The sequence below is a fragment of the Vipera ursinii genome (assembly GCF_947247035.1).
Source record: "Vipera ursinii genome assembly, chromosome: 3".
Lineage (NCBI taxonomy): Eukaryota > Metazoa > Chordata > Lepidosauria > Squamata > Viperidae > Vipera > Vipera ursinii.
In genome coordinates this window covers 63,203,213-63,214,133 of record NC_139516.1, presented here as the reverse complement: position 1 = coordinate 63,214,133, position 10,921 = coordinate 63,203,213, and the positions used below count along the sequence as shown (strand labels likewise).

General features: G+C 39.1%; 1 protein-coding gene across 2 annotated transcripts; it reads left to right on the top strand.

The window, feature by feature from the left end:
- Positions 1-221: 221 nt before the first annotated feature.
- On the top strand, positions 222-10,693 carry TMEM59 (transmembrane protein 59). Of its 2 annotated transcripts, none has more exons than XM_083358472.1 (8): positions 222-420; positions 2,794-2,899; positions 4,101-4,198; positions 4,321-4,473; positions 5,205-5,286; positions 8,274-8,355; positions 9,608-9,716; positions 10,096-10,693. In XM_083358472.1, the coding sequence occupies exons 1-8, from the start codon at positions 232-234 to the stop codon at positions 10,246-10,248; spliced, it is 972 nt and encodes a 323-aa protein (XP_083214598.1). In that variant the 5' UTR covers positions 222-231; the 3' UTR covers positions 10,249-10,693. The 2 variants fall into 2 exon arrangements, with proteins under 2 accessions (XP_083214598.1, XP_083214597.1); XM_083358471.1 differs by having other exon boundaries at positions 8,271-8,355.
- Positions 10,694-10,921: the final 228 nt, after the last annotated feature.

Genomic DNA, 10,921 nt, shown 5'->3' with positions numbered 1-10,921 from the left:
ATTACTGTTTAAATGTAGGACTAGAATTAGTCTAGTAAACTGTTCTTTTCGGAGTCCTACTTTTTTTTTTCTCGAGAGAGAGAGAAAAAAAAAATCGTGGTCGAGAAACCCGGAAGCCAAGCAAATAGTTCTACATATTTCGTAGCTCTTCTAATCGGAAACGAGAAGCTCAAGGTGGGAGTAACAAAAACAAACAGTCGGGGCGTGGGAGGAGGGGGGGGCGGTTACAAGATGGCGGCTGCGCGGCGGAGCCGTTTAGGGTCTCTCTTCCTGCTGGTCGTCCTCGGCTCTGAGGCGGCTTGGGCTGACCTGGAGCCCGCTCCAAATTCTCTTTCGGAGGCTTTTGAGCCGGCCTTGGGAAATACACTGCCGTGTCAACGGACTTGCCAGAGCACTTACCCGCTCCACACGTACCCCAAGGTAAGAAAGGGGAAAGCGGCGGCGGTGGCGGCGACCGACGACGTCGCCCCTAAATCACTCTCTAGGAAAATGGTTTTGCGGGGCTTCCTCCTCCCTCCTCCTCTCGGGGTCCTGGTTAATCGGGGGTTGCCGGAAGGAGGAGTCGGGAGGCGTGGTGCCACTCTTTCCCCGTCTCTCTCTCTCTCTCTCTCTCTCTCTCTCTCTCTCTCTTCCCCGTCTCTCTCTCTCTCTCTCTCTCTTCCCCGTCTCTCTCTCTCTCTCTCTCTTCCCCGTCTCTCTCTCTCTCTCTCTCTCTCTCTCTCTTTTCCCCGTCTCTCTCTCTCTCTTTCTCTCTCTCTTTTCCCCGTCTCTCTCTCTCTCTCTCTTCCCGTCTCTCTCTCTCTCTCTTTCCCCGTCTCTCTCTCTCTCTCTCTTCCCCGTCTCTCTCTCTCTCTCTCTCTCTCTCTCTCTTCCCCGTCTCTCTCTCTCTCTCTCTCTTTTCCCCGTCTCTCTCTCTCTCTCTCTTCCCAGTCTCTCTCTCTCTCTCTCTCTCTCTCTCTCTCTTCTCCCGTCTCTCTCTCTCTCTCTCTCTTCCCCGTCTCTCTCTCTCTCTCTCTTCCCCGTCTCTCTCTCTCTCTTTCTCTCTCTCTTTTCCCCGTCTCTCTCTCTCTCTTTCTCTCTCTCTTTTCCCCGTCTCTCTCTCTCTCTTTCTCTCTCTCTTTTCCCCGTCTCTCTCTCTCTCTCTCTCTTCCCCGTCTCTCTCTCTCTCTCTTCCCCGTCTCTCTCTCTCTCTCTCTCTCTTCCCCGTCTCTCTCTCTCTCTTCCCCGTCTCTCTCTCTCTCTCTCTCTCTCTCTCTCTCTCTCTCTCTCTCTCTCTTTTCCCCGTCTCTCTCTCTCTCTCTCTTTTCCCCGTCTCTCTCTCTCTCTCTCTCTCTCTCTCTCTCTGTGTGTGTGTGTGTGTGTGTGTGTGTGTGTGAACACGCGCGGGAAGCAATAAAAATTAAGGGGGAGAGGCTTATAAACGGAGAAGGACGCCATGCAGACAATATGCTCGAATGTTAATTAAAGCAGGTTGGTTATACCATGGGAGCCTCCTCTGGCTGTCCCTCAGAGCAGGAGGGACAGAGAGGCTCCTTCTGGCTCTTCCTGGCTGCTGCCAGGGAGGCACCGCTTTGGTTGGCCATTAACAAATTGTCCAGCAAATGTATGGGCTGCTTTTCTGAACGCCGCTTCTCCAGGGTCTCGGGCTCGGATGCCGGGGCTTTCCAGATCAACGCCTGAATACCATTGTGGTCCTCGGCTTACCACCACAATGGAGCCCCAAATATCTGTTGTTGAGTGAGAGATGTGTTAAGCGAGTTTTGCCCCGTTTTACGACCTTTCTCGCCGCAGTTGCTAAGTGAATCGCGGCAGCTGTTCAGTTAGTAACATGGTTCTTAAGTGAATCTGGCTTCCCCAAGTGATTCTCCTTGTCAAGAGGAGGTTGCAAAAAGGTGATTGCATGACCTTGGGACACAACAGTGGTCGTAAGTATGAACCAGTCGCCAAGCGCCTGAATTTTGATCACATCTTCATGGGGATGCTACAGAGGTCGTAAGTGGGGGAAATGGTCATCAGTCACTTTTCAGTCCTGTTGTAACTTTGCATGGTCACTAAATGAACTGTTGCAAATCGAGGACTATCTGTAGAGCTTTCTAATCCCAGCTCAGGTAATTGTCAGCTCAGGTCAGGTGTAGGAATTGCTACAATCTGGAGTGTGCCATACTCTGAAAGATTGGGTTATACATGAAACACGCACACACACACACACTTTTCTTTGATTTGTTGGCATGGAACAGACGACATTCAATTGAACTTTTTGTAAGAAAGGAAGGAATAGACTTTTTCCTCTGTATTGTCCCTTTTTTGGCCGATAGATGGGGCCCAACTGATCTGCCCAGAGTGAACCTCCAGTTTCTACTTTATATTAATTCATTAAGCTATGAATAAGGTTCTCTGCTGCCTTTGGTGGTAAGGATCATATTGAATGGTATTTGTATATTCGTGGCATCTTATTTATTTTTCTAGCAGTTTTAGATATGTTAAATAGTGATGGGAATATGAAACTGGAACACAGAGAAGTTGTCATCTTTCTAATGATCTTAGTATTTATACATTTTGTATGCAACTTTTTATTATAAATCAGTGTATTAAACCATGGCATTCATCAACTGTTATATCTAATTTTTTAAAACCTGCCCTTTCTATTGAAAATGACATAGCGAAACAATAGATTGAAATATCATAGAAGTTAAATTGTCCAGGGTATACTTTATATTTTGAAATATACCATACTGATAATTTTTATAATAACATTATCAAAATAATTATGGTGACTTGACATTTAATTATCAGGAAGAAGAGCTCTATGCATGTCAAAGAGGTTGCAGATTATTTTCAATTTGTCAGTTTGTGGATGATGGAATTGATTTGAATCGGACCAAGATGGAATGCGACTCTGGTAATATAAAGTAGTGACTTTTTCAAGTTATAATAAAAAAAGTCCCAATGTTTAGAAGAAGTTAGAAACATTTTGGTAACCTGTAAATTGCAAAGAGAATGTCATAATGATTTAGGGTGTTACCTAATCACAAAGGATAGGTAAAGCCTTCAGGCAAATGAAATATAAGACAGAATGTGAATTTGAGCCCCATATGCCAAAGATTAGACCCCAAATCGCAGCACAGTATTATTTCACAAAAGGAAAAGCGATCGGAATTAGAATACCCACCCAAGTTAACATACCGTACAAACATACTGTGGCTACCCCATTTTCAAACAAACAGATAACACATACTCTAGGCAAAACAGCTCCTATAATAACTGATGCAGATCCCTACCAAGCCCTTCCCAGCTTACCAATTAGTGGTTAAAGCCACTTACAGCCTTCTTCTTTTAGAAAGCCTTTTGGCTGGCTGCTAAAACTTCCTTTACCCTATTCTCCTTTCTGAAGAATTTTCAATATTTACACATACTCTAGAAAAAAGGGATATAATACTGAAGCCATTTATTTTTATTTAGTTAGTTCAGAGGTAAAAGTTCAAAGGCTACATATTTTCATGAAGAAAAACATTATAACAGTTGATTTGGCTTACAACATAAACCCAGTGATATTTTGCTTGCTTTCTGTTTTGATACTATTCTTGAATCTTGTGCATTACAGCGTGGCACTTTATTCAGCTGTAAATCCTACTGACTTGCCTAGTATTCCCCTCCAAGTCAGTATGCATAGGAATGTAGACAGTTGATAAGTTTGATACACATTTATGGGAAGATTCTATTTTTCCCTTATAATTTTTTTACATGATTATTCTGATCACATGCTTGTCTGTTTCCTTCTATGGTCATGATGTATGGTAAGTTACATCAAGAGATTTTAAAAAATGAATGGATCTGTCATGTACAAACCATGGACCTACAGAAAGCTATACCAAATTATTTCCCCTTGTCTCTCTTTAATAATTCTGTCATTTAGTTTACAGATCTTGAATTTTAAAATTGTTTGATCTCAATTTTCTTTCCTTTTCTAAATACTGACATAGTCTGTTAGTATGGGTGTCAAAAATAATAGTATTAAATGGTGGTTTTATGTATATCTGTGCTTTATCGCTGCTATGGAATGCACAATTCTTAAAACTGAGAAAATGGACGTTGTTTTGCAGCATGTACTGAGGCATATACCTCCCAGTCTGATGAACAATATGCTTGCCATCTTGGATGCCAGAATCAGTTACCATATGCTGAACTGAGACGTGAGCAAGTAAGTAATCTCGATTGTTAACACAGAAACAGTTGAAGTTGACTGCTTGTACTCCTGCAGCTAATTTATATGCATGTGTGAAGAACACTTTTTTTTAAAAAGAATCAACTTTTTATTTGTAGCTCATGTCCTTAATGCCAAAAATTCATCGACTCTTCCCACTTACCCTTGTAAGATCCTTCTGGAGTGATATGATGGAAACTGCCCACAGCTTCATTACCTCTACCTGGACTTTCTATCTTCAAGCTGATGATGGCAAAATACTGATATTTCAGGTAGTTGCTAACTTGTGTCACTAGAATGTAAATGGATTTGTATAAAGGTGCTTCTAATTCAATTGAAAATTAAACTCTTGCCTATTTTTTATAATGGTCCAGACTTTAATTACGTAATTAGGGTTTGCACTTTAAAGTGCTTACAAACTAATGTATCTTGAGGAAGATGGATAGCCCAGAAACACAAAAAATATTTGCTTATTTCTTTAAATAAATAAATACAGGTAGTCCTCAACTTAGGACTACAGTTGGGCCCAAAATTTCTGTTGTTAAGTGAGACCTTAAGTAAGCTTTGCCCCATTTTACAACCTTTCTTGTCATGGCTGTTAAGCGAATCAGTGCAGTTGTTAAGTTAATTGCAGGTTGTTACGCGAATCCGGCTTCCCCATTGACTTTGCTTGTCAGAAGGTCGCAAAAGGAGATCACGTGACTCTACGACACTGCAACTGTCATAAATAGAAGTCAGTTGCCAACCACTTGAATTTAGATCACATGGCCAGGGAGATGCCATAACACAGTCATACATGTGAAAAACAGTCATAAGTCACTTTTTTCAGTTCCATTGTAACTTTGAACAATCACTAAATGAACTGTTGTAAGTCAAGGACTACCTGTAAATAAATAAAATAAAAATGTGACTGCTTAAACTAGTATTATTAACTCCTGTGTATGATGATTTCAGTTTTGTACACATCTTTTATGCTAACTTGAAGGTTCTATTATAATTTCAGTCCAAACCAGATGTTCAGTTTGTACAAAGTCCTGATCAGGAAAACCAAGATTTGAAAGCATCGTCACTAGCCAAGACATCTCGTAAGTTACCCGAAAAAATGTGGGGACTACAACAGAAGTAATTGTGGATAGTAAAATATACATTTTCTATGCATTTATGAAAATGGTGTCTTTTTTAAATTAAAAATTTAGCTTTCTTATCACCTTTTAATTGGTTTTCTGTAAAGATAAGAAACTATAGAATTGAACATTAGATAAACTCAGTATAATGACTAGAAACTCCACTATTTACACAAAAGTGAAAACTCTATATCTGTGGCATGAATGAGTTCTACCCCTCCAGAGTTCTGCTGGTAATTTACAAAGGCATTCATGCAAGGATGTCAGTACTTCCTCAAGAAGAATTCCTTAGGGTAGACATACTGGTTAAACATGTAGATGCCTTCCTAAATGTCACTAGTAAGACTTCAGAACAACTTTTATATTATAGCAGCTGAAGCATATTTTTAAATGAGCAATAGTTGCCTTAGTGGCTGAACTCCAAAAAGACATAGCATGCTCATAAAATGTAAACATGCACATCTTTTTAAATGCTGTTTTCTTCCAGGATTTTCTTACAAAGACAAACCAACTTTTTAGTTTTATCTGATTAAAGAAACAGCTTATAATGTTTAGCACGAAGATTTTTCTGGAAGAAATAAATCTGGACGATTACTAACAGTAATAATATTTACAACTTGAAAAACATGCATAGGATCAAACATTTGAGTATGCATATACACCTGTCATATTTTTTCTTCATTTTTTAAAAAGCATAAAGATGCAAAATGTATGGGGGGAAAAGTTATATATATATATATATATGTGTGTGTGTGTGTGTGTGTGTGTGTGTGTGTGTGTGTGTGTGTGTGCATATATATATATATATATATATATATATATATGTTTTCTGAGGTTTTCGCGGGTGCCTGTATGTGGATCCTTGGTTTTTCGGGTTTTTCCCCGCGTAGAATTAAAGGTGTAGGCGCAACGTTTCGATGGAATCCCATCCATCATCATCAGGCTTCTGTTTCCTTCTTCTGGGAGAAGCATGTGGCTGTTTGTTCCTCTTTTTTAAACTGCCAGAGGGGGTGTGTTCTGTGGAGGTGTGCTCTGATTGGGTAGGGGACCAAGTGTGTTCTGATTGGGTGGGAGTGTGTTTTGAATGGTGGGGGTGTTCTGATTGGGTGGGGGTGTGTTCTGAGTGGATGGGCTGGTCTCAGCTGCCAGCTCCAGACCTGAGCTGGTGAGTTGTGCTGCTTTTGTTCGGCTTCGTGTTTGTGGTGGTGCCATGTTTTTATAGTGGGTGTCAGTTTGCTTATTGTGTGGTTTGGAGGGGTTTAAAGTGGCTGATGTTGCAGCTGTAGTTAGGTTTCTGTTTTGTGGTTGTGTGTCTTTATCGTTGTGGGTTCGGATTTGCTTTTTGAATGGTTGTGTGGTGGTGATGTCATGTGATGTTATCATGAGTTTGGGTCTGGTATCATTCTTGGTGGTTGGGCTTCGTCTGTCAATCAAGGCGGGTTTCCAAATGGCTGGTAGACGAGAGGTATCATCTCGTTTATTCATGTTGTGGGGGCGTTTTTCTATCTCAATGGCTTCTCTGATTATTCTGTTGTTAAAATGTTCAATTTTGGCAAAAAAAAACCAAAACTATTGCCAAAATTGAACATTTTAACAACAGAATAATCAGAGAAGCCATTGAGATAGAAAAACGCCCCCACAGCATGAATAAACGAGATGATACCTCTCGTCTACCAGCCATTTGGAAACCCGCCTTGATTGACAGACGAAGCCCAACCACCAAGAATGATACCAGACCCAAACTCATGATAACATCACATGACATCACCACCACACAACCATTCAAAAAGCAAATCCGAACCCACAACGATAAAGACACACAACCACAAAACAGAAACCTAACTACAGCTGCAACATCAGCCACTTTAAACCCCTCCAAACCACACAATAAGCAAACTGACACCCACTATAAAAACATGGCACCACCACAAACACGAAGCCGAACAAAAGCAGCACAACTCACCAGCTCAGGTCTGGAGCTGGCAGCTGAGACCAGCCCATCCACTCAGAACACACCCCCACCCAATCAGAACACCCCCACCATTCAAAACACACTCCCACCCAATCAGAACACACTTGGTCCCCTACCCAATCAGAGCACACCTCCACAGAACACACCCCCTCTGGCAGTTTAAAAAAGAGGAACAAACAGCCACATGCTTCTCCCAGAAGAAGGAAACAGAAGCCTGATGATGATGGATGGGATTCCATCGAAACGTTGCGCCTACACCTTTAATTCTACGCGGGGAAAAACCCGAAAAACCAAGGATCCATATATATATATATATATTTAAAAAGCACAATTTTATAATTTAGAGTAAACACATGTGGGTGGATCATATTTTGAAATCTGTCATTCCATTTTTTTCACCCAAAGTGAACTGAATGTGGTTGATTCTAACAAAATTATGTGAGATGCAATGGTAATTCTCATATTTCCCTGTACTAATCCATTGATTTCAGTGCTTCTGCTTTCCAATATTGTACTATGTATAGGGGTGTCAGTGTGTAAGTCACTGACAATCTGGCTAATGTAATGTTCCACAATTAATTTACTTATATAGCCTGTAACTATTTTGCTGCACTCTTTCGAAAGTTAACAAGATCATATCTAAAACGTCTACAATACATTATAAAAATTGCTAATACGAATCACTGAGAAAAACAGTCATAGCAATAATACTTTTAATTAATTATATTGAGTCATGCCAACATATTGATGGATGTATTCAAGGTGCAAATGCTCTATGAAAATATTTCATATAGGGTATAATAAAAGTTTCCTTTGGTATTTGATACCCTCTGTATACTTACCTTTTTGTTAGTTTAACTTATTATTCCAGAATAATTTAACACATAGACTGAAAGGTGCAAAGGTTTGCTTTATATATACCTATGATTTCATGATTAAAAGCTCAACAAAGTTCTACTATGATTTTTTTCAGTAGACTTACAGTTGGGAGGTCCACATGCACATAAAGGATCTTTTGATGAGGATGAAACGGAGAGTTTCTTCAAATGTATTTCACTGTATGTATTTTTGGTATATGGAGTAATAGAGGAGAAGTGTCTTTACCTACTTTAAATTAGTTGTAGTTGATTAATTATCACCATTGTGTTTTGTCTTCTATTGAATGATTCTTGGCTAAACCTTTAGCAAATTAGCATGTGGTTATTTATGCTATATCCAGTCGTTCTGTAAAAGCAGAAAGCTGTACCATAAAGCTTCACTTTTCCCTTCTCAACTGACGTTCTTCATTTTTCACTGAATACTGCTTTCAAATCCAAGCTGTTCTGTACTATTCTCTTAAGTGATATGAAATTGAGGTAAAGCTGGATATAATGTTGCTGGCTAAATGGAGTATGAGAGATGCTAACATTCCTATTATATTAATGAGAAATAACTTTGATGGTTTATTTTAGATAGATATGGGTGTTAGCTACGGAGCAAACCATGATTTGACATCCTAGCTTGTCTCAAGCATTCCTACTTCAGATGAAATAGAAATTTATGATTAACTAAAGTTTTCTGAAATTGTTTCAGTCACAAAGATGATGAGGAAAGATGTACTACATACAGGGACAAATTACACTATTGATGGATAAGATCTGAGTGGACAGTATTTTCAGTCACAAAAATGTTTTTTTTTTCTTTTCCAACAAGAAGTGAGGCATTACTAGCAAGCCTTTGAATTTTTTCCTCCCCTACTTTTATTCCTCCAAAAGTTGTGGATGCTCCAACACTGGAGGTTTTTAAGAAAAAATTGGACAACAATTTGTCTGTATAGGGTTTCCTGCTTGAGCAGGGTGTTGGTCTAGACCAGGGGTCGGCAACCTCGGCTCTTTTATGACTCGTGGACTTCAACTCCCATGCTGGCTCAGGAATTCTGGGAGTTGAAGTCCACGAGTCATAAAAGAGCCAAGGTTGCCGACCCCTGGTCTAGACTCTAGAAGACCTCCAAGGTCCCTTCCAATTCTGTTATTCTTTGGAGTTGGGTGGGTTAAAAAATAAGTGTGTAAAACCTCTTCTGCCTTTTTTTTCTAAATGAACAGTTATGCCAATTAGTGTCTGGGTTTATGTTGGCTGTAATCATTCCTTACTTAAAACAGAAGCTCTTTGAAAATCCTAAATTTTCAAATATACTCTTCTGAAACTACATTCAAGTTGTTGGGTTAAATTGTGTAGGAGCAAATTAGTTTTCAGACAGGGAAATGATGTATGGAAAATGTTTTCAATAAACCTTCAATTGTTTTAGGAATATTCTGTGTCCTTGCTTTCTAGAAATTCTGGTTGGATATTAACAACCACTCTTCTCCTGTCTATACTTGTGTTGCTGTGGATTTGTTGTGCAACTGTTACTACTGCTGTTGAACAGTATGTTCCCTCTGAGGTAAATTATCACTTTATTTTTATGTTACGCTAAGGCTTTCATTCAGGTTCTTTCTGATGGAAATATGTGATCAAATAAACTTCTTGTTAGGGTTTATAAATAACCCCAAATTGGTCATAAATACAGTTAAATCATTCCTGTCATAGAATAAGCATGCAATTTTAATATCTATTTGATCTGTAAAAAATATTAGGAAAGGGGCTTCATCAAGTGCCCCTCGGAATCCACTGGTGAAAGCACAATGATCTCGCAGAGGCTTATGGCCATCTCAGGGAACTCCTTATATCCTGGCATACATGTATCCCCACAGATAATAGTTCTGCTATAAAAGCTGCAACTGAATGGCCCATTTTAAGCACACTTTGTTTTCTTTTTCTAGAAGCTGAGTATCTATGGCGACTTGGAGTATATAAATGAACAAAAATTGAATCAATATCCAACCTCTGCTCTCGTGATAGTAAAATGTAAAGCTGAGGAACAAGAAGCGGGACCTCTGCCTGCAAAAGTTAACTTAACTCAGTCCGCAATATAAAATGGAAAAAAACAGATTTATTAATCTAATTCTTAGACTTCTGTTCATTCTGGTAGCTTTTTAAAACTAAGAGGCCTTGGGGTATATGTTAGCTATTATTTAGATTTAAACAAAATTGCAAAATCAAAAGAGAATGGAATTCAGCCTCTTTCAGCAGTCAAGCAAATCACATTGGGTACAAGGAGTTTGTAGTGCATTTACACTTGTCTGTTTTCTTGGATTACTAAAAGTCCTAAGTATTTGTCTATGCATTGACATTTGTATATTATGAACATATGTCACAAAATATATTTGGAATCTGTTTTTAAAAGTGTAATAGGTTTTTGGTAGTCAAAGGCACTTTAAGTTAGCTGTGGATAAATTAAATGACTGTAGTATAGCTTGCAAACTTACCATTTCAAACATCTCTTTTTCCACAATTAAAAATAAATTTTGTTTAACCTTATGCCTGTTTCCTTTGCTGAAATAATTGTGGGTTAGAAATGAACTTTTAATAAAATCCCTCTACATATTAGAGTGTCACCTTTGCATTGCATTCCATAACAAGCCTTATACAATTAGACAGCATTCTACATGAAAGTTCTCTTTTCAGTTTGTCCTATCTTAGGTTGATGGTGCCACTCTTCAAAAACTTTACTAAGAAGAATATGACTAGAAATCTTGTACTATTTGG

Excerpts from the sequence above, each read along its gene's own strand:
- TMEM59 (XM_083358471.1), top strand. The coding sequence starts at position 232 with ATGGCGGCTGCGCGGCGGAGCCGTTTAGGGTCTCTCTTCCTGCTGGTC. Across the intron at positions 4,474-5,204 it reads GCAAAATACTGATATTTCAG|TCCAAACCAGATGTTCAGTT; the intron begins GTAGTTGCTAAC and ends TTATAATTTCAG. Across the intron at positions 9,717-10,095 it reads AACAGTATGTTCCCTCTGAG|AAGCTGAGTATCTATGGCGA; the intron begins GTAAATTATCAC and ends TTCTTTTTCTAG.